This window comes from Carassius gibelio, chromosome B5 (assembly GCF_023724105.1).
Source record: "Carassius gibelio isolate Cgi1373 ecotype wild population from Czech Republic chromosome B5, carGib1.2-hapl.c, whole genome shotgun sequence".
Classification (NCBI taxonomy): domain Eukaryota; kingdom Metazoa; phylum Chordata; class Actinopteri; order Cypriniformes; family Cyprinidae; genus Carassius; species Carassius gibelio.
The window spans coordinates 21,630,903-21,651,332 of record NC_068400.1 but is presented as its reverse complement, the minus strand read 5'-3'; the positions used below and the strand labels follow the sequence as shown (position 1 = coordinate 21,651,332).

The following is a 20,430-nucleotide window of genomic DNA, read 5'->3' as shown; positions in this document are numbered from 1 at the left end:
ATTTAAGGCAGATTTTCTGGACGCATTACAGTATTGAGAATTTGGAGTGAAAATGTACTTAACCAATACCAAAACCTTAAAATTGTTTTAATTTTTCATTTTTTGGTGAAATGTGACCTTTTATTCAGATTACTGATGGCTTTGGTGGCTTTCATTTAGTATTTTGTTGCAAACAAATGCCTGGAGTTCAGTATTTCATAACCGTGTTAACAGATAACAGAAACCAAAAAGTGTTGTCATATGGAGTAATGTTTATTGCTGATTAGAAGTTGAATATATATTTATATATATACAGTTGCATACATTGTAAAACCAAATATCCCATATCATGGAATATGAGATGATAAATGAATGAATGTGCAGAATCGCAGTCTTAAACACTGCTGATTGTCTCTAATACTGCAACTCAATGATAACGCTGTGGAATTGCACCTCTACACCTATTTTCAGGATCTGGACTACAAGTAAATAAGCACTGATGTTTTTTATTATTTTTTTTAAACAACATTATGTAGTGTTGACGAGCTGTTCAATGTCTTGTATTTTTGTAATAGAAAACGTATTATGTGGAATTGAGACCATCACTGACTCACCCTCGTGTCGTCCCAAACCTGTATGACTTTCGGTGGAATGTAAAAGATGATATATTTTGATAAATGTTGATAACCGAACAGTTTTGGTTCCCTTTGGACTGCATTGTAATTTTTGTCCTGTAAGTCGACGGGAGCAGAAACTATTTTCTTTTGCCTTCCAAAGTAAAAAGCAAGTTTGGAACAACATTAGAGTGATTAAATGATGACCGAATGTACATCTCTGGGTGGACTATCCCTTTAAGTCCCTCATGATTGTAAACGAAAAACCTACAAGAAAAAAGTAATAGCAGCTAGTGAACACCATCACCAATCTAACCGAAACAGCTGCAGATTCTGTAAAAGTGCCTTTTAATTTCTGAAGCAGTACATTTTACAGTACCTAGTAAAGATCTATGACTTGCATTGATGTGCAATTTGGACTGTTTTCATCTGCTTTTAAAGAACCACTGTATGCTTGATTCCCAGTGATAGCAAAGTGGTCATAGTCGCAGATGCCCTACTGTAATTTAGTAAGTCATAGCCTCTATGATGAATCGTGTGTTGAGATGGATGCTAAACTGGTGCGTTTCCTCCTGGCACGAGATTCGTTCACCCTCATCAATCGAAAACATTCAGCCGAGCTATTCCTGCAGAACCATCTGTAGCTGCCTTACAACACGGTGAAAGTAAAGATGACCACGAAACCAGTGACCTCACATGTGCCTTAATATTCTAGACTCAGCCGAAGTGTGGAAACGGATTGGGGAAGTTGGGTTCAACCACATTCGCATCCATCCAACCAACAGCGCAACACCAGTTTCCCCTTTTGTCAAGTTTTATTAGCTCTACAGTAGATGGGACGGTCCGGTTCACATGGCTGAACCTTGAGCCCCTTGGCTCGGAGTGTCCCGTTTCAGGCAGTCCTCCGTCACGCCTTGCGACGCCAGTTCAGAGAGCACATTGTCCAGGTAGTTGGGGTCGGGGTAGCCGTGGCCGGAGACGTTGGACATCATCTCCGTCTTGTGGTGGATCTCGTTCCATATGACGGTGTCTGGCTCCCCTGTAGTGCTGGAAGTGCCCACGGTGAAGATGAGGCGCCGTGTCCACGCCACTTTCAGCAGCTCCAGCACCTGGAGACGGTTGGAGAAGATCAGGACCCTCAGATTTAAAGTAAACACGGTTTGCAGTTTGCTTTGAGTGGGGAAACGCAAACCTGAGCACTGTGCAGAGATCAACATTAAACCTGAATGCTGAGCAAGACCCGGTCGTGAGCCAACACATACTACATTTCTTTTGTTACTCTGCTGCAGTATGGAGAGATTGATTTTTCTTGCAAGAGAAATCACGTGCTGTTTAAACTCACATGGAACTTAATGAACTCGGGTTACAAATGATGTTCTGTGGTTATAGGCAATCAATAAATGCTGGAGTTGAAACATTCTTGTAAAGTTTAGGACGCTCTGATTTCAGACCAAGTTTTACTGGCACAACTAGCTCACAATGATTACAGGGCTGAATAACAAAGATGGACCACTTTCCCTCTTGGGTCAGTGATTTTTGATTGTGTATTTACAAGTTTTAGACCTAGTAAACAAAAGCATTATTCACTCAGAAATGACTATGCTGTCGTCCTAAACCTGTAAGACTTTGTTTATCTTGGGAACACAAATGAAGGGATTTTTGATAATCTCTCATAATTTGTGTTCACTTGCAAAGTATTTCTTAAATTAACTATAATTTGGGAGTCATTTTAGTATAGAAATGATAACATTTGATGAAAAAAATATTTGTATATGAGAAAAATGTGTATTTTTTTAATACATTTTGTACATTAAAAAAACATTAAGTAATAAACAAATTAGACATTTCTAATTAGACATTTAAAATTATAATTTGTAAATGTAAAATAAAAATCCATAGGTGTGTGTGTGTATATATATATATATATATATATATATATATATATATATATATATATATATATATATATATATATATATATATATATATATATATATATATATATATGTATATATTTTTTTTTTTTTACATTTTAAATTAAAATAAACAATTATTACAAATTAATTTTTTTTGTTTCCTCATTTAGATAAAGCATCAGTTTTAGATTTTTCACATGAATTTTCCTGCAGTGACCAACAGAAAAGCTGATTTAAAAGGTGACATCACTACACCATTGACCTTTTTTATGTGACCGCACCTTTAGTGACATGCACCGGGCATTCAGATGTACTTCTCTAGCAGCTGGCCATTTATTTGAGTTTTCCCTTTGTTAAACTACTAGTAGCCTGCTATATTTTTACACACAATGACATCTTAACGGCATGTTGGTGTCAGCGTGTGAACAGCAGCACCAAAAGCCAATGCTTGTGTGAGTAACACATACTACTGGAACAGTTGATTCAGCAACTGAACGCTAATTTAACCGCTTTAATCTATGAAAGGGCCAGTGATTCAATATTCTGACAAATGAGCATGGCATAAATCTTTATTTGAACTGGGTCAATTCTCTCCATTACCTTTCTTCCTTTGTCATTGTCAGGAAGGAAACAGAAGCGAGGGAATCCTCTGCACGTATACGGCTGCCCGGGGTTTGGGTGCTCAGGACCCTGCAGACAAAGAGTGCATTAAGATGATGAGTGCTTAGAGCGGCCTGAGGCAAGGACAAAACCATTTCCACACAAAAGAAGGAGTCAGCTATGCCCCTGACAAACGCAGTCGGCTGGATAAAAACATTTGGCTGGTTCATATGGACCTCTAGCACTTCGTTCAGTTTATTTAGAGGTTACTGTTAAGAATATGCTTAAATCATGGTGCAAATCAATCTAAAACATTTCAGAGCACATCATCAGCTTGCCAAGTCAGACCTGTATCCCGGGCGGGATGTTGTAAATGATTTGTATAGTGCCGCAGTCTGGGTGGCCAGGCAAAGACTGAGGGATACTGTAAATCTCCATCTTGCCCTTGGGTTGGGTGCCGGTCTTCTCTCCATAGATCATCTTACATGAGGGGCACTGAAGACTCCCATCCTGTGGTGTAACAAAAGTGAGCGAAAGTAAAAGGAAGGATTTACATGAAAATATCTGCACACACTGACGTTCAAACATTTGGTGGTCTGGAAGACTTTTTTTTTTGGAAAAATTCAAACGGTTATTTGACAAGGACTGACTGACTTATTCAAGGTCACTAGTGAATTAACCAATAGTGACAGTGAAGACGTTTATAATGTTACAAAAGATTATTTAATATAAATAAATGCTGTTCTTTTGAAATTTCTTTACATCAAACAATCCTAAACACTGTCACTGGTTTCACAAAATATTAAGGTGACAGCATTAATAATAAGAAGAAATGTTTCTTGAGCAGCAAATCAGCATATGGGAACTGAAGACTGGAGTAATGGAACAGAAATTTTGTAATCTAATATAACTGTATTTTTTTTTGTCAAATACATGTGGCCATAGTAAGTCTAAGAGACTGCTTTCTAAAAACCTCTGGCTTTTGAACGCTGCAGTATATTGGAATACTTTTAAAGGTATACTTGATCCAAAGATGTCAAATTCGGTCATCCTTCACTCCAAGTTCACATTCCATATCCATTTCTGAATATTAACAGTATACCAATCTGCAACAAATCCTGGAGCTACCCAACAATAGTATAATACACAACTAAAAGAACTGCTTTATTTGTTTAGTTCCCAGATCCGTGTCAGTTAGAAGTGTTGGTAAGGAAATGCACACCTTGGTTCCATTGTTGTACATGGCCAGCATGCAGAGCATGTGGAAAGTGTGAGCACATTTTGTGAGTTTGCCCACGGTGTTGGGCTGAAGAGACTGAGAGCACTCGGCTGGGACCTCATAACCAGACGGGCAGGACAGGCGCTCCATACAGATAATACAGTCCTGAAAGCACACAGCCAGATGTCACATCTCACAGGGCAAGGCATGGATAATATTTCCAGAAGAAGCATTAAACGTATGGGTGAATGGCATAAAAATATATACAGGTCATGTTGTATTTTAAGACCATTAAAAAATGTTGCATTGTTACGTAAGAAAAAAACTGAATAATAGTCATGAAAACAAATGTACCAATTGTCCAGAAATGCAAAATATTTCATTCCATTTAATCATGGTGTAAAATACGACCTGGGAAATTAACCCATCTATGCTAGTACAAAAAGTGTTATTGGACCGTGAACTTTAAATATACCTCATCTGGGACCACAGGCACTTCCTCCATGTATTTCTTAATGACTTCTTCTGGTTTCTGAGCTGGTGCTAAGAACATAAGACAGACCGTAACCTACACGAGTCCAATAACTGGCGCTCAAAATCAATCATTACATTTAGTTAAAGACACCTTGAAAGTTTAAATTACAGTGTTGTGGGCTTGTGGCGCCATGTATATTCCTGTCAGCCAGGCTGTGTGTTTGGTTATACTACACAGATTTTTGTCCAATCAAATGAATCCTTCCTCATAATACCACCTATAAGAAACAAATCATTGTGCATGGCTGTGACTCATCAATTGGATTATCGTTTTTTTAAATCATCAATATTTCCCACCAAAAGTTTATGTTTCACGCCATTTTGTGAGGTTATTTAACATCCAAGTATCTTCCCTTTACAATATGAAGTCCTCTCTAAAGTCCATTTTCAAATATAAATATATAATGAATTATTCATAGTTAGAAACACTTTGACTACTTGTGCATTATGCAGACCCTTCTGGATCATTAACGTAGAATGCTGTGTTTGTTTTGGTTTCCAAATGACCAGATACATTATGGAAATGTGTTTTGGTAGGACGCAGTGAGACATGCTATGACATCTGTTTCCAGCGTATTTCCAAGGAACAACCACCAAATAACTAAGGCAATAAAGTTTGCTCCAGACTTCCTGAATCAGAGTTTGCTCTAATGAGAGCATTTTTATGCATTATACACCGATTATAAGCTGACACATAAGCTGATGTAAACACAAGCTTATTTGAATTTCCCCAAGAAAAGTTGAACTTAAACCAATTAAAAACTCTTTATGTTTTGCACACCAATCCCTAAGGGGATAAAGTGATGGTGGTGGGTGCATTAATATTTTAATGCTTTTACTTATTGTAAAGCGTTACCAGTTAAATGTATAGATAATATACAAAATAGTTGTTTTGTTCTTAGGAAAACATAAGCATTACGTTCATAGCATTAAAAATAAATTGTTACATTTTATAATTAAACATACTATTTCTACTAATAAAAAACCATTCGCTAAATAACAGTTTATTAGTGTATGAACATAAATAATGTGACTAAATTTGTACATATATCAGCAATTTTACAGAAACTTTCAAGGGGGCTCATCCAATCAGAATGTTGAGTCAGAAATATATTTTTTTGGCTTTTCTTAAAGGAAACTCACACTTGTGTGGTTCCAAACCGGTGTAAGTTTCTTTCTCATGTTAAACACAAATGATGATGTTTTGAAGAATTATAAAAAAACAAACAGTTGTTGGTCCCCATTGACTTCCTTAGTAGGGAAAGAAATACTATGAAAGAAGATGGGTACCATCAAATGTTTGATTACCAGCATTGGTCAGAATGTTTTCTTTTATGTTCAACTTAAGAAAGAACCTCATACTGGTTTGGAACGTCACAAATTTTAATTTCTGGTGAAGTATTCCTTTAAACAGCCCATTTTTCCATTTTTCCAAGAACACACTGTTCAGACTGCATATCCGGTGTTAGTTTTTAGAGTTGTCAGACAACAGAAAATGTGTTTAGGATGTTTTAGTAAGTTGATATTAAAAGCAGTAAACTAACATTGCTTGTGAGTGTCAGTCTGAACCTAATATCCATCTTCTGTATTAAAGACATTAAAACAAATGGCGTTAACAACAACACAGGTTATGTAGGGTTAGAGAGAAATAAAAAATAAATAAAAAAACAGACCACCAAACAATTGTTATTCCTTAAACCCCCCAGCAGACATCTGTCTGCAGTGTCCCACAGGTGAGCAGGCAGGTGTCAAGCCGAATACCATCAACGGTGCATTCATTATGTGATCGGGAAGATGGAAGCAAGACAGCGTGACCATGACAACATTAACGTGAAATGGGTGAAAACATGGCAGCCAGAGCAAGCAATAAACAGCTAAACATAAACATCTCGCAATGGCCAGAAGGAGCATGTCAGAATGAAGCTGAACTACCAAACCCCTTGAGGAAAATATAAACAGAAAGAAGAATGGTAAAAAAAAAAAAAAAACAGCCATTAAAAAAAGGACAGGAGGGCAGCAGTTTGCAGGCCAGCGGAGGGCAGGTTCGGTCGAGCTGGTTGGCGGTGCTTAACTACCTGTCCTGGACTGTCTCTTTGCCCTCTTAACGGAGTTGGGCTGGCTTTTGGTGGGCCTGCTGGAGCCACTCTGGGAGAAGGGGGCGGTCAAGAAGCGAACTCCCAGTCCTGCAGCTGACATCAAAATGGAAGCCATGCCTGGAACGGACGGAGGCCATGTGGAGACATGCAGGAGGAAGGGAGGAGGAGGAGGAGGAGGAGGAGTGAAGGAAAGGAAGAGTAATGAGCCAAGAGTGGAGAAGCCAACCACAAGTGAGGCATGCTCTGATGAGGTCAAGAAAAGTTTAGAGTCCTACTTACTGTAGAGGAAACTATTTCAGTCCAACACAGAATCCAGAGACTAACTGTGATCCGATCATTCAAACCACCTTCAGAGGAAACACGGGTCTCTTTTGGCTATCTGACTATTTGCATAAAGTCTGGTCCACACTGACAAGAAGAGACCATCTGATTGACATGTAAAGTTACCAACCACAAATCAAGCTGCTTTTAAGTGACATTTAGGAAATTTGAAATCCATTAAACCATAATAACAGACCAGTGTGAAAGTGTATGCTTCCTGGTGCATCACAAGCAACATTAAAGCAGCACAGGGTTTTAAACTTGTTGCTTTAAATGCACCAACGCATTTGGAAAAACCTGAACATAACCATTACATATTTAAGAGAGCAAGACTTCTGAAGTTTAACTATTTTGTCTTGAGACCCATGTTGTGAAAAGCATCTGGTTGGGATCAGATGGACCCAAATTAGTGTAATTATACAGTACATTAAAGGGGTCCTATTATGCTCTTTTACAAAGTCTTGATTTTGTTATGGGGGTGTACTAGAACATGCTCTCATGCTTGGTGGTTCAAAAAACAATAATTGACACATAATTTACATTATTACAATACCTTTCTCCCCATCCTGACACAAAAGGCCCTGATTAGTTCCGGGTTTGATGAAGGGCTGCCTTCCGAAAAACTAAATGTGTTGTGATTGGATCGCACAGAACACGCCGCACTGATATTGCAAGAAATATAAGAGTGGTAACTATATATATATATATATATATATATATATATATATATATATGGTAGTAACGTTATTGCGTTTTTTTATAGCCAAATCTCATTTTAGATAGGATATCAACAACCGCTTAAAGTAACTGCATTTACTATGTACAGATAAGTAATAAGCAGGGGTGCACAAAAGTGGTCCACAGGTACGCATGTGCAACCAAAATAAAAAATGCGTAATATAACTATCCTCTGACAGCGCATTTGCGTACCGACATGGTTGACAGCTGTTAATGCACAATTACCATTTTAGATCACAAAATGTACTATATAAGTTTTACTTTCAAACTGAAAGCATAAATCTAGGCTATGCCTACCGTTTCAAAGCATAATGCAAAGCTGTGACATTCATCCACGGACGCTCTTTAATCAGCAGCGGTGCTAAATCCGGAAGCACGCATCCTTAATTGCCGGCAACCCGCCAAAATAAAAGCCTGCTGATTTTACGTTTTAATATGATGAAAACGCTTTTGTTTATTTATTTTTAGACACTTTTTTCCAAAGCGACTTAAAATAGGGGAATACATAAAGCGATTCTTCTTAAAGAGGCAAACAAACAAAATTTTATTTTGTATTTGTATACAATACTACGACTGCTTTTTATTTTTAATAATATTATCATACACTATTATTTACTTTATTTACTATTATTTAATAATAAAAAAACTAAATAAAGTGTAATAATATAATAATTATTATTAATTATTTTTTATAGTTGCATTTAATGGGTCACGCTATAAGCAGTGTGAGGACCAAACCAAATCTCCAGGTTCTCTTATGAGAACCAGGCTGAAAAAATAATGTGCACCCCTGGTAATATGTTTTGTTCTTTGATTCTAACATTATAACATGAATTGCAGGGTAATTGTTTTGCAGTTTAATTAGTTCATACCATAGTCCAGTGTTTTCCACAGACTTGCACTCTATTTGTCGCAGCATACATATGCAGATTCCTTCTCTGCCTGCAAGAGGCTCTGTCGGAGTAGTAGAGATCTAGTTTTCCCTGGTAACTGCTGTACACAAATGCTGCTTTATCAGATATTACATGCAAAAAGAAATGAAAATGACATCCAAATTTTTAAGAAGACAGTCGTCTCCTTTAGAAATAGTGATATAAAAACACCCGCACCCGGTTTCTTATTTTGAAACGTGCAGCAGTGCTCATGTTTATTCAATGAAGTCAAAGCCTTTGGGAAAATCCATTTGTGGCTGTCAGTTTTGATATTGTGGTGGCACCACTCATAACTCTATGTATGGGAAACATTGTAGTCTCATAATTGAAGTGTAAATTCTGCAGATAATTCTACATAATTGTCCAGGATTGTACTATCAGCAATTTATAAAAACTTTTCATAATTGTAACATACATATTCAGGTGCATATACAATAATTAGCAGAATCTAGACACCACAGCAGCACTTCTTCGTCGTCTTGTCTGATGCACTCAACCAAGTGTTCTAACCGTGACCTCACCCCTCCCCACCCCCAAACCATTAAAATTTCTGTAGGCGGGAACTATTTTAATGATATTCTAATGGGCCACTTTGTGACCTCACAAAACCCGGAAAACAATGCTGTAGTCCAAATGAGCTGTTCGTTGTAGTTCTTGAAAAGGGAATCGAAATCTCTCACTTTGGAGTGGACTTTGAGATTTGTAACTTTGTAGATCTTTTTTATGCCCAAACATTCACACTGTATAAAATTCAGAACGTGAAAAAGCATAATAGGACCCCTTTAAGACGATTAGCCATTTAAGCAATCCAAAGTTACTTAAAATCCACCAATAAACTGATTTTAAAGATGATCAATCATAATTTTCCACATCCCTTACTTACACAGGCACAATATCGCACAAAATATAAAATGAATAGTTCAGTCATTTACTCACTCTCATGTGGTTCCAAACTAGGACTATACAATACTGGAAATGGCACGGGGAAAAACTTCTTAAAAAAAAAAAAACACCAAAACCTGCCGGAATGACTAAATGCACAATACAAGCACTATTTATTTGACATTATTGCCTGTGCCACTGGTAACAAAATGGATTGACTCTAAATCGGAAAGAAGTAATTCAGCCGATCATGAGGAAAATCGGCTAAAATAGATCCCTGGCCGATCGATCGGTGCATCTCTTTTAAGTAAACAACTTAATATGTATTTTACATAGCTTATGTTGTCTTTATGAATTTTTTGAACGGACAAAGTTTTGGTGGGATTGTCATTTCATTAGAAATATCGTTTTTATTTTGTGTATTTGCTTTTCAAAGATATTATGGGCTTGAAACTACTTGAAGGTGAGTAAACTTCTTTAACATTCAATATTCAAACAACTTACAATTACCCCATTGTGTAAATCCAGATCACCCATTTAAACATTTGTGTTTGGATCATCCGAGTCTGACAATAATCCTAGTCCTGAACGATTCCTTAGTTTAGTGTGTTAACTATTCACACTCCCTGCACACACACCATTATCCATGCAGAAGCCAGCACAGACACAAAAATCACACAAAATATCAGTGGATTATGCTGCTAATGAAAACTATAAATCACACAAAATGTCCACGACATGGAGCGGTCAACAGTCAGTTGATCATGAGCGATAAGAAATCCTACAGTTAATCTAATGTTTGCACTGATCACGCCACCTTCAGTCTAGTGAAAATTACATTGGAAACATCACTTTGTCCCAGATCTGTCTTTCTGTTCCCCGAATGCCTCATGCATCTTAGTGCAGCTGCTGTCAGCTACAAGAACAACATATCCAACATCCCAAGACACGCACCATTAGCTTGAAAGATCATTTAAAGCACACCAACTCAAAACCCACAAACTGGTGACTCAATGAAGCCACTAATGTCATAAACTGATATGTGACAAGCAACTGATGCAAGACAAAAACATCAAGGCGGAACCAAGTCTGAGGCATGAATAGACTTGTGACATTGACTGAAGAATACCAAAACTAACTTCACTGACTATCGCTGCTCTGGGAAACATCTGTGTGGTTCATACTGACACTCCCAAGAAACAGTTCAGCTGCCACTGCAGCATCAAACGCCGTTCTGGGATGAGGAGGAAGAGAGCCCAGTGCATCACTGGAAGGATTTTCACTGGTGTGGCATGTGTGACGGGTGAGTGTTGTACCTGCCAGTGCAGAGTTCACATTACTGGATCCGTTCATGTGTAGAGGGATGGTTGGGATGCTGTGGAGACAGAAACAGAGATATTTTAATGCATGTAGACATTAATGCATGAGAACAAAAGCTTTTCACAATGACCTACACTCCCATTACGGAAGCTGTGTCATGTTCTTTTTATGATACACAAGAGAGAGGGTATTGAGATAGCTGAGATTCCTGTTGATGACCTATTAAAGAAAAAATGAAAGCAAGATAGGATCCAGGGAAATTCCCCAGCCTTCTCGAGCTGTCATGGTGTAATTCATGCTATGCCATCTGATACGTCTTTTAAACACATACTACCTTTTCACAGATTTAGTGTCAGTATGATTTTTTTTTAGAAGCAACTAATGTTTTTATTCAGCAAGGATGCATTAAATTGATTGAAAGTGATGGTAAAGACATAATATTTCAAAAAGTTTCTATTTCAAATAAATCCAATCTTATCTTAAGAAGCACAACTGTTTTCAACATTCAAATTAATAAGAAATATTTCTTAAACACCAAGAAATCAGCATATTAGAAAGATTTCTGATGCATGATGTGACACTGAAGACTGAAGTAATGGCTGCTAAAAAATTCAGCTGTGCCATCACCAAAAAATAAATAAATAATCACATTTTAAAATATATTAAAATAGACCCAACTTATTATAAACTGTAATAATATTTCACAATATTACTCTCTAACTATATTTATTTAGATAAAGCAAATAAAGCCTTAGTGTTTATAAAATAATTCTTTAAAAATATTGTACAAATTTTACAGACCCTGAACTTTTGAACAGTGTATATACTCTGAGTGCATGAAAAGGAAATAAAAATAACTTATGAAATACATACACAATACACACATATATATATATATATATATATATATATATATATATATATATATATATATATATATATATATATATATATATATATATATATATATACATATATACACACACACACACACACACACACACATATATATATATATATATATAGGGGTAAGCGATTTTTCAAAAACGCTTTGGAAAACTGAATTGGGCTAAATAACAAAAACTTTTAACCAATTAGCAGAAAGGGGCGTGTCTACTCACGATGCAGAGGACAGAGCTTTCGGTCTACTAGTGATGGGAACTATCAAAATAGAGGCGAGAAGCTTTTGTGGCAGGGGTGTGTTTGTTTTGGTGATTTCAAATGTCAACATTGGCTACGAGAAATCACTTACCCTTCCTTTAAACAAATCAAAAATCCTTTTAGGGAGAAAGATGTGAACTTTATCTTAATGCCACAAGTGTCACATTTTCTACTTTTTTAGAAAAGACTTTAAGTGACGAGAATATAAAACCCAACGTATAAGTACTTTTAAAATATTAATTTGATGCATACCCTGAAAGAACAACATTATGCGTTTTACAGCAAAATAACAAAAATGTAAAATGCTAAGTAACTTGATTGAAAAAAAAAATGATTTATGCAAAGTGTCTAAACCTCATTTAAGATGTTTCTTCTACTATTTTAATCTTCTGCTCTCCTAATGATTCTACTTTGGTTCATCTATGTAATGACACTCCAAATCACAGGAGTAACAGCTCGCATGACACTCCCACAGTGATCTGAGAGTCTCATGACACTTGGGTGTGATGAGGCTGAATGCCAGGAAATTTCAATCATTCCACACTGTGTAACAAAACTGAAACCCTAAATATGAGCATATCTCAACTTCAGCAAGCAACACTAATAAGTCATGTACGCTCTGTCTAGATGCTGTCTTTTATTGCTCGTTTTACTATTAAGCTAGTGGTTTTGGTTTGGACTTCAGCTGAGACTTCATTTCAGAGTAATCACAGTCACACCCACGGACTGCTGGATGAACGTCTGATGCATACGGCACACAAAAGTATAAACACTTCAGGAGTTTCGAAGTCATCATCGGATTGGTTGAATTATACAGGATTTCCAGGAGAAGTGTGCATCACGTTCTTTAATGTTCTACCTGGAAACAAAGACACCATGACGCCAAAACCCCTCACGAAAGAAGAAAAACACCTTGTTTACAACTGTGATGATAAGTGCTTATCAGGATCAACTGAAATATTTAAAGTTTGCACCATAAAATCTTTAAAATACGAGAGTTTTACACACCAGTCTGTAATAATGCGACATTTCCACACCCCAAAACGTGACGCTGAACAAAACAAACTCTGATTGGTTGTTTGACAAGTTGGTCAACGGCCTCATGGGCGGGCCTTGGCCAATGAAAGCTGCCATGGATTCCAGACCTTCAGCCATCAGTCTGAAGGTCTGACTACACGAGACTAGAGTAATGACAGAGCATAACTTAAGGTGCACTTTGTCCTCTTGTTAATTAATCTAAGGTCTCACAAGATCAGATGTGGATGTTCGTGTGAGTTGACTCTGTGAATGAAAAGTGAGATAGGTATTCGTAAAAACAGACGCTTCCTGGTTCCTTTCGACCGAACTTTCCATAAAAGAACAATGACTCAAATCTGGGTCTTCCCCTTTCTGTCAACACAGTAAGTGCAGACTTGCTCTCCTCCACATGACCTAAAGACCCACACAGAGGGAAGGATATGACACCATTACACAGAGGAACAGCCAATTATAGTATTGGGACAAAAGGAAGAATGATCATTAAAATCAGTCCAGACTGAGAAAAGAAATTGTCATGTTGTCATCCTGGTTTTCCCGTTTACCTTTTTTGCACATTTTCACGTGTATTACCTTTGTTGCAAATTTCTTAGGCAACCACAATTCTGGTTGTGCTTTATTTTTACGATAAGTGCATGAACACAAAACTTATTGTGTACTCACCCAAGGAAGTAAAGAGTAATATCATGTAAATGCATGGACTCAGAGGAACAGTTCACCAAAAATAAAAAAATCTGCTATTATTTAAGTTGAGGTCACATTTACTGTTGCTCAGCAAAATTTTATGGGCAAATTCCAGTCATTCTAATAGAAATGTGCACGTTTCTGGAGTTTTTCATTAGGGCAAAAGATTTCCCAACTCTGGTTCATGTTTCGTTTTCACACATTAACTGTGCTGACTGACAGAAAGCTGCTTTGTGTAAGCTGTACTTCATACATTTCTACACTATTGACAATAGCCCTTTTCTTGCTGTGAAATTCTGCTGAAATTTTGCATGTGTGACTGTACCTTAACTTTCTTTTTTTCTTCTTCTGTAGAATACATATCATTTTGAAGAATTTTGGTAACCAGCAAATAGTTCTGCTTACCATTGACTTCCCCTGTACAATCAAAAACACTGAGACATTTTGAAAAAAGCCATACTGGTATGCAGAAACGTGAGGGAGAGCGTAAATTATTATTTTTTTTTATCACACTTAATTTTAAGGTACAATTCTCGCTATTAACCAACCATTAACTAAGACTTTTGCCTTAATTAACTAATAATTTGCTGCTTATTAATACTTACTAATGTAGTTGTTAAGTTTAGGAATTGGTTAAGATTAGAGATGTAGAATATGGTCATGCAGAATGTGTGCGTTATAAGTGCTAATAAACAGCCAGTACGTTAATAATAGGCATGCTAATAAGCAACTAGTTAATGGTGAGAATTTGTCCTTATACTAAAGTGTTACCAAATTTTCTTTTTAGGGCAAATCATCTCTTTAACATGGGTAGATTTCAAGTTTGCCACTTGGTTGTGTGTTGATACCTAGTTATTACCTAGTAAGTACATAGTAAGTACATAGTAAGTACATAGTAAGTACACAATACCTCCAGAAAGGCCTATAAAATAAACTGCCATTTTTAAACTAAAGAACATATCCAAATGACTATTTACAGTAATCAAAATTATGCTTTTACCACAAATGGAGTCACACAGAATGACGGAGTGTGCAACTACAAAGTACACAAGAAGACAGGCACAATGACGTAAGGGTAAGAGCACAGTAGCTGATTTAATAAAACCTTTAGACCTTTGGTGTCATTTGAAACTCTGCAGGTCAAACATCTTGTTTCCTTATCATGACTAAAAGCCAGTTGAGTATTTTTAAACTGCTCTCTGTGGGAGAACTTCCATGCTTGTGCAAAACCTTTGAAAACATGGCTAAATAATTATCTTTTCTTCACAAAAAAATACTTCAGTGGTTCCACGATACAGTAAAGGTATGAAATATGACCCTAGACCACAAAACCAGTCATGTGGGGCATTTATTTTATATTGAGACTTATACATCATCTGAAAGCTGAATTAATAAGCTTTCCCTTGATATATGGTCTGTTAGGATAGGACAATATTTGGAACTATTTGCACCTATTTGAAAATCGGGAATCTGAGGGTGCAAAAAAATCTTAAATGTTGAAAATGAGAGGAAAACTGTGCAACAAGTAGCCCAGTATGTAGAGTTTCGGTTCATGTTTGTGCTGCACAAAAGGAAACCAGATGGCAGAAAACGGCATCCTATTTTTCTTTAGGTTTATTTTTAAAAAAGCAGAAAGATTTGTTTCTATTGTGAATGTAAACAAATAAAACCAAACACTTTAAAATTCCGATTATCTTACGACTAAAAGCAGTAGTTGCTTCCACTGTTAGAATATGATTGCACCAGTGCCACACGCGTGCTCACTGTTAAGCTTTGCTACTTTGACAATGCAGCCGGTTCATTATCATAGTAAAATACAGTCAGTCAAACATCTGGAAAAAACACACACTGCTCAGTTTAAATGTGTAGTAAACTCTGTGCCATTAAGTGTTATCACCGTACCGCCGCGATGTTATGCAAAACATTTTGTTTTACGTGGATATTGGAACGTAAGTGAAGTACATAAATAATATTATGGCACTCAAATACATCGCGAATAAGGAGAATTCCAACATTGGTTTCGGTTTCGTTTTAGCCTAAATAAATTAGTTTTGGATTGTTGTTTATATAGCTTCTTATATTTTTAATTCTTGTCCTTTTCTAAATACTGTTAACGGAAAGGATTTGTTGTGGAGTGAGGGGAACTAAAGTAGCCTAGCTATGTTTACAGTGTTACTATAATGTTTGTAAACATTTAGCTATTTCTAAACTAAATAATAAAGTCAATTTATAAGCGACTTATGCTTCTTTTTCCTCTAAATCTTTAATATCATTTTTTAATGCATAGTGCATTTTACCCTTGCATTTTTTTTTTAAACAATAAATTACTTTTTACATCGTTTAACTGATTGTATTAATCAGTCAAAATTCAAAAATCATGGTCACAAATGGTAAATATAGGGGATAACCTGCAATTTTTTCAAATTCGGAATTAGGCCTGGTAGTCTTACCTTAAGCCATTTGCATGGTGACCAAAAGGCTGTGGTGGTCCTGAAGGATGAGCCACCGATGTGGGGGTGCTCCATGGGCCATTCCATAACAAGTTCCCCATGGAGAGGGGTCTTCTGGGGTAGGGCGAGTAGGCTGAGGAGGAACTGGTTGCAGGAAGTCTTCCATGCTGGGGCTGGAGGCTGGGCCGGCTGGCCTGCCCCGCAGTGAAGGAATGCCGTGACCGGCTCAGCATGGGTCCTGCGGCGCTGCTATTGCTCATGCATTGGTGACAGGTACAGGCTGGGCCCGAGTGAATAACCGAACCAGAAGCCAGAGGATACGGCACACTACCTTGCCGCCTGACGCGTCGTCTGAAGCTGGTGGACTTGTTGACTTGCTCCAGGGCAGTGAGGTCCACAATGTAGTTGTAGCCGTGTGAGCTCAGGTCAGCCGTGGCCTGCCCTGCCTGGTAGCTGTGCTCCAGCAAAATGGAGGTTCGGATCTCATACGCCGTCCACCCTCCTTCATCACTGGCCCACTCCCAAAGAACCCCGCTGCCCAGAGCAGAGGACTGTGGGAACAGGGATCGCCGCACAGCGCGCATCTTTCCTTCAAAGGGTTAAAGAAAAAAATTCACAGTAATTGGCAGATCATTATCATTCCAAAAAAACATCTACACATTTCTCAACCACAACAAAGATCTTCTCTTCAAAAACAAATGTGAAAAGAGCTGTTTTTATCTACAAAATATGCTGTGCATCCTGTCAGAATCTGTTAGCTTATTTCCTGAGCTTTTTGTCACCTCTTTCCTGTTCTTTTCCGTAGAGACCACAGGTGTCGAAAGCCAGTCAAACATCCCCAAAAACAAATCTAATCTCCAGTTAACAGACCCAGTGCTATTATATATATATATATATATATATACATACTGCAGCACTACACATCTTTACCCAGAGGATTTAATGACCTGTTATCAAGGATGAAGCATAAATATCATACATTTAGAGCAACTGAATTTCCAGGATTCACACTAGGCTTATTTCACTCTGTAGATTATAGAGACACTTCCTTGACAACTGATAAAACATTTACTTAAACCAAATGGAGCAATAAGTGCGTCTTCTTAACACTCTTTTACAGTAAAGAACTGTGGTGCTACCAGATGGTAGTATCATCACATAACTCAGTATATGGGTTAATAACGTAAAGATGTCAAAGACTACTTTTAAAAAATAAATAAATAAATCGGACAAAATCTAGTATAAACTGAAGGTTTTATATGTTCTTAGAAATGTCTTCAGTTTATTAATGCAAAACAAAGTCTACATACCACTATAAACAATTATTAAAAACAAGTAGGCTATTAAGAAATATCAAATATTGCTCTATTTTTATATACGTGGCTTAAAATTATTTATTTTGAAAGGAGAATAATACTTTGCATATTATTTTATATTATAGAATTATAGTTTAATTACATATGAGCAAAAATGCATTAGGTTTATCAAAAGGGACAGCAAAATACATTATTTTACAAAGGATTAATGATATTTATAAAATGATATTTATTTTATTGAAATTTACTTCAATTTTTAATCATTTCTTTTTTCAAACTTTGTATTCATCCAAGAATACTAGAAAAAAAAAGCTACTTGATACGTTTGCAACACTGATATAATAATACAAGTTTTTTAAGCACCAAAAAGAATGATTTCTGGAGGATCATGTGACCCTGAGGACTAAAGTAATGGATACTGAAAATACAGATTTGCCATCACAGGAAAAATCACATTTTCAAATATACAGAAAAGATTCTAATTTTTTTGGTGTTTTACCATTTATTTTACTTAATAATGATCAAATATATAAAGCCTTGGTTAAAACTAGCAACTTATCGACTCCAAACTTTTGAATGATTGTGTGTGTAATAAAACTGAGGTTTTCACCCTTATATATCATATAATATTACATAAACACACACACACACACTTTGATTCTACAATTTACTTTCAGTTTTTATAAGATATCAATCTCCAATGAATGCAGTTAGTACAAAAAAACACCAAAAAGTACTATGGTACCAGCAGCATATTTTGGGATATTCACTATAAGTCCATAGTAGTCTGAAGTTTAATACAGATGGTAATGATTCATATTGAGCACAGTACTAAAAGTAACTCTTCATCATCAGATGTCTGAGGTCCCACTCACCGGTGTCCTGTCTGAACTGTTTGAGGTTGGGGATGTCGATGATGTACGAAGACAGGCTGGGGTCTGCCTGTGCTAGACTGATGCCGCTGCTGTTGGCTCCTCTCTGGAGACTCTGCTCGATGTAGCTGCTCACCTGTCCGGTGTAGGGCCTCCAGAAGCCCAGATCATCCTGCCATTCCCAAACCACCGCCATCGGCTGAGCCTGCCCCGGCACTCCAGACGAGGAAGACGACGGTGGTGCGAATGACGGTCCGTTTCTAGATCCACTCCCTCCTCCGGAATGGAAACTGGAGCCTGTTGCCATTTTGTCTGTTAGAAAAGATCTCAAGCGCCCGCCAGCGATCTTAAAATAAGCGATCTGGCCCAGTTAACACCACCACCACCACCCTTTCAGTTTCACCTCATTTACGTCCAAATAGCCTCCTAACTAATCGTATTCAGTAAGAGATCGATTAATATCGTCACTACAGTGTTTTATTCAGCAGTACGCGTTTATTTAACCGCAGATTTGACCAAAAAGCCACTGACGTCGCATCATCTTCGGCTGCTGGAGTAAGTTAGCAGCTTCAGACTAACGTTAGCCGCGTCTCGCTCTCCTCTTCCCCATTCAGAGCGTTACTGTACGGCTACCAGGCTTGTAAATCAGTATTATGTGATACAACGGTGACTAATTACAAGGCAGCAGACTGGAGTTGTCAGGTCGCGAATAAAAACATACCCCTCGACATGATTTTTCTAAGTAAGTTACCGTTCCGCACTGGGTTGTAGCTCTGTGGTGACTTCCTCGCCTGCGGTTTGTGTTTGTGTCGCTGCTGCTAGACTCCCGTAGATACACACTGTGAAGCCCGACACAAGAATACACCCCTCTGGAAATATGGCTTTACTGTATCCGTAATTTTTACAGGTTTAAAATAAAATATATTGTTTTTTATTATTATTATAAACCTTACTTCTGGTACTACTATTGAATGTCATTAATCGCATAATAACAAATACTTGTCTTTGGTAAATAATGTCCCACTTTTATTTTGAAAATATCGATAAGAGATCTTGACAAACTAAGGGTCCTTCTATACACTTTTTATTTTTTTATAAAGAATTAACGTATATAGATACGTGCTATTTGTATTATTTTAACAAGTTCTTTGTCCTAATGATTCAATGACATTTTTTCTAAACATTTTGCAGTCAATCGCTTCGACAGGAGGATTTGGAAGAACTAGTCTGCATTTGATTAATCGAAAAGATCCGACTCAAATGAAGCGTGCGTACATGAACTGTCGTCAAGATTTAAGTAAACAACAACAACAACAACACATTTTTTAAAAATACATTTTATATAAGTAAGTTATTATTTATGTTCCGAAGTCGTATTTGCGTCATATTTGCATGGCAATTTATTTCTGACTTAATTGTCATTTTTGTTGTCTTTAATCAATGATAATTTAATTTAGTGAAATAAAAAAAAATAATATAAAAAAAAAAATACTACGTTAGCAAAGGTGCCAGCGGACATCAGAGTGTCTTAACTCTAGATATATCAGTGGTTTGAACTGAAATCTGATATGCCTCATAAAACATCACACATTCATAAAGCTCAAGTTTAACTAAAGACTTAAGACTTAGAACACTTTATTAAAATTATATTTAAGGAAAAAATAAAACTACTGTAATTTCAAAACTTCTAAATAAAAAATAAAAGGTAAAATGTGTGCTGTTGTCTTTGGCCCAGCAGATGGTGCTACTGATGATTTTATC

At 36.9% G+C, this 20,430-nt stretch overlaps 1 protein-coding gene across 4 annotated transcripts; it reads right to left on the bottom strand.

The window, feature by feature from the left end:
* Positions 1-231: 231 nt before the first annotated feature.
* On the bottom strand, positions 232-19,566 carry LOC127957266 (probable E3 ubiquitin-protein ligase DTX2). Of its 4 annotated transcripts, XM_052555731.1 has the most exons (10): positions 19,421-19,566; positions 18,673-18,966; positions 16,482-17,070; positions 11,148-11,206; positions 6,938-7,075; positions 4,804-4,871; positions 4,332-4,493; positions 3,458-3,619; positions 3,110-3,199; positions 232-1,702 (listed from the first exon to the last, which is right to left on the bottom strand). In XM_052555731.1, exons 2-10 carry the CDS (start codon positions 18,863-18,865, stop codon positions 1,442-1,444), a joined length of 1,722 nt encoding a protein of 573 aa, XP_052411691.1. In that variant the 5' UTR covers positions 18,866-18,966; positions 19,421-19,566; the 3' UTR covers positions 232-1,441. The 4 variants fall into 4 exon arrangements, with proteins under 4 accessions (XP_052411691.1, XP_052411690.1, XP_052411693.1 ...); XM_052555730.1 differs by having other exon boundaries at positions 18,673-19,486; XM_052555733.1 differs by lacking the exon at positions 19,421-19,566 and having other exon boundaries at positions 16,482-17,065; positions 18,673-18,819.
* Positions 19,567-20,430: the final 864 nt, after the last annotated feature.

Excerpts from the sequence above, each read along its gene's own strand:
- LOC127957266 (XM_052555730.1), bottom strand. The coding sequence starts at position 18,976 with ATGGCAACAGGCTCCAGTTTCCATTCCGGAGGAGGGAGTGGATCTAGA. Across the intron at positions 3,200-3,457 it reads ACATCCCGCCCGGGATACAG|GGTCCTGAGCACCCAAACCC; the intron begins GTCTGACTTGGC and ends CTTTGTCTGCAG. Across the intron at positions 1,703-3,109 it reads ACAATGACAAAGGAAGAAAG|GTGCTGGAGCTGCTGAAAGT; the intron begins GTAATGGAGAGA and ends AACCGTCTCCAG.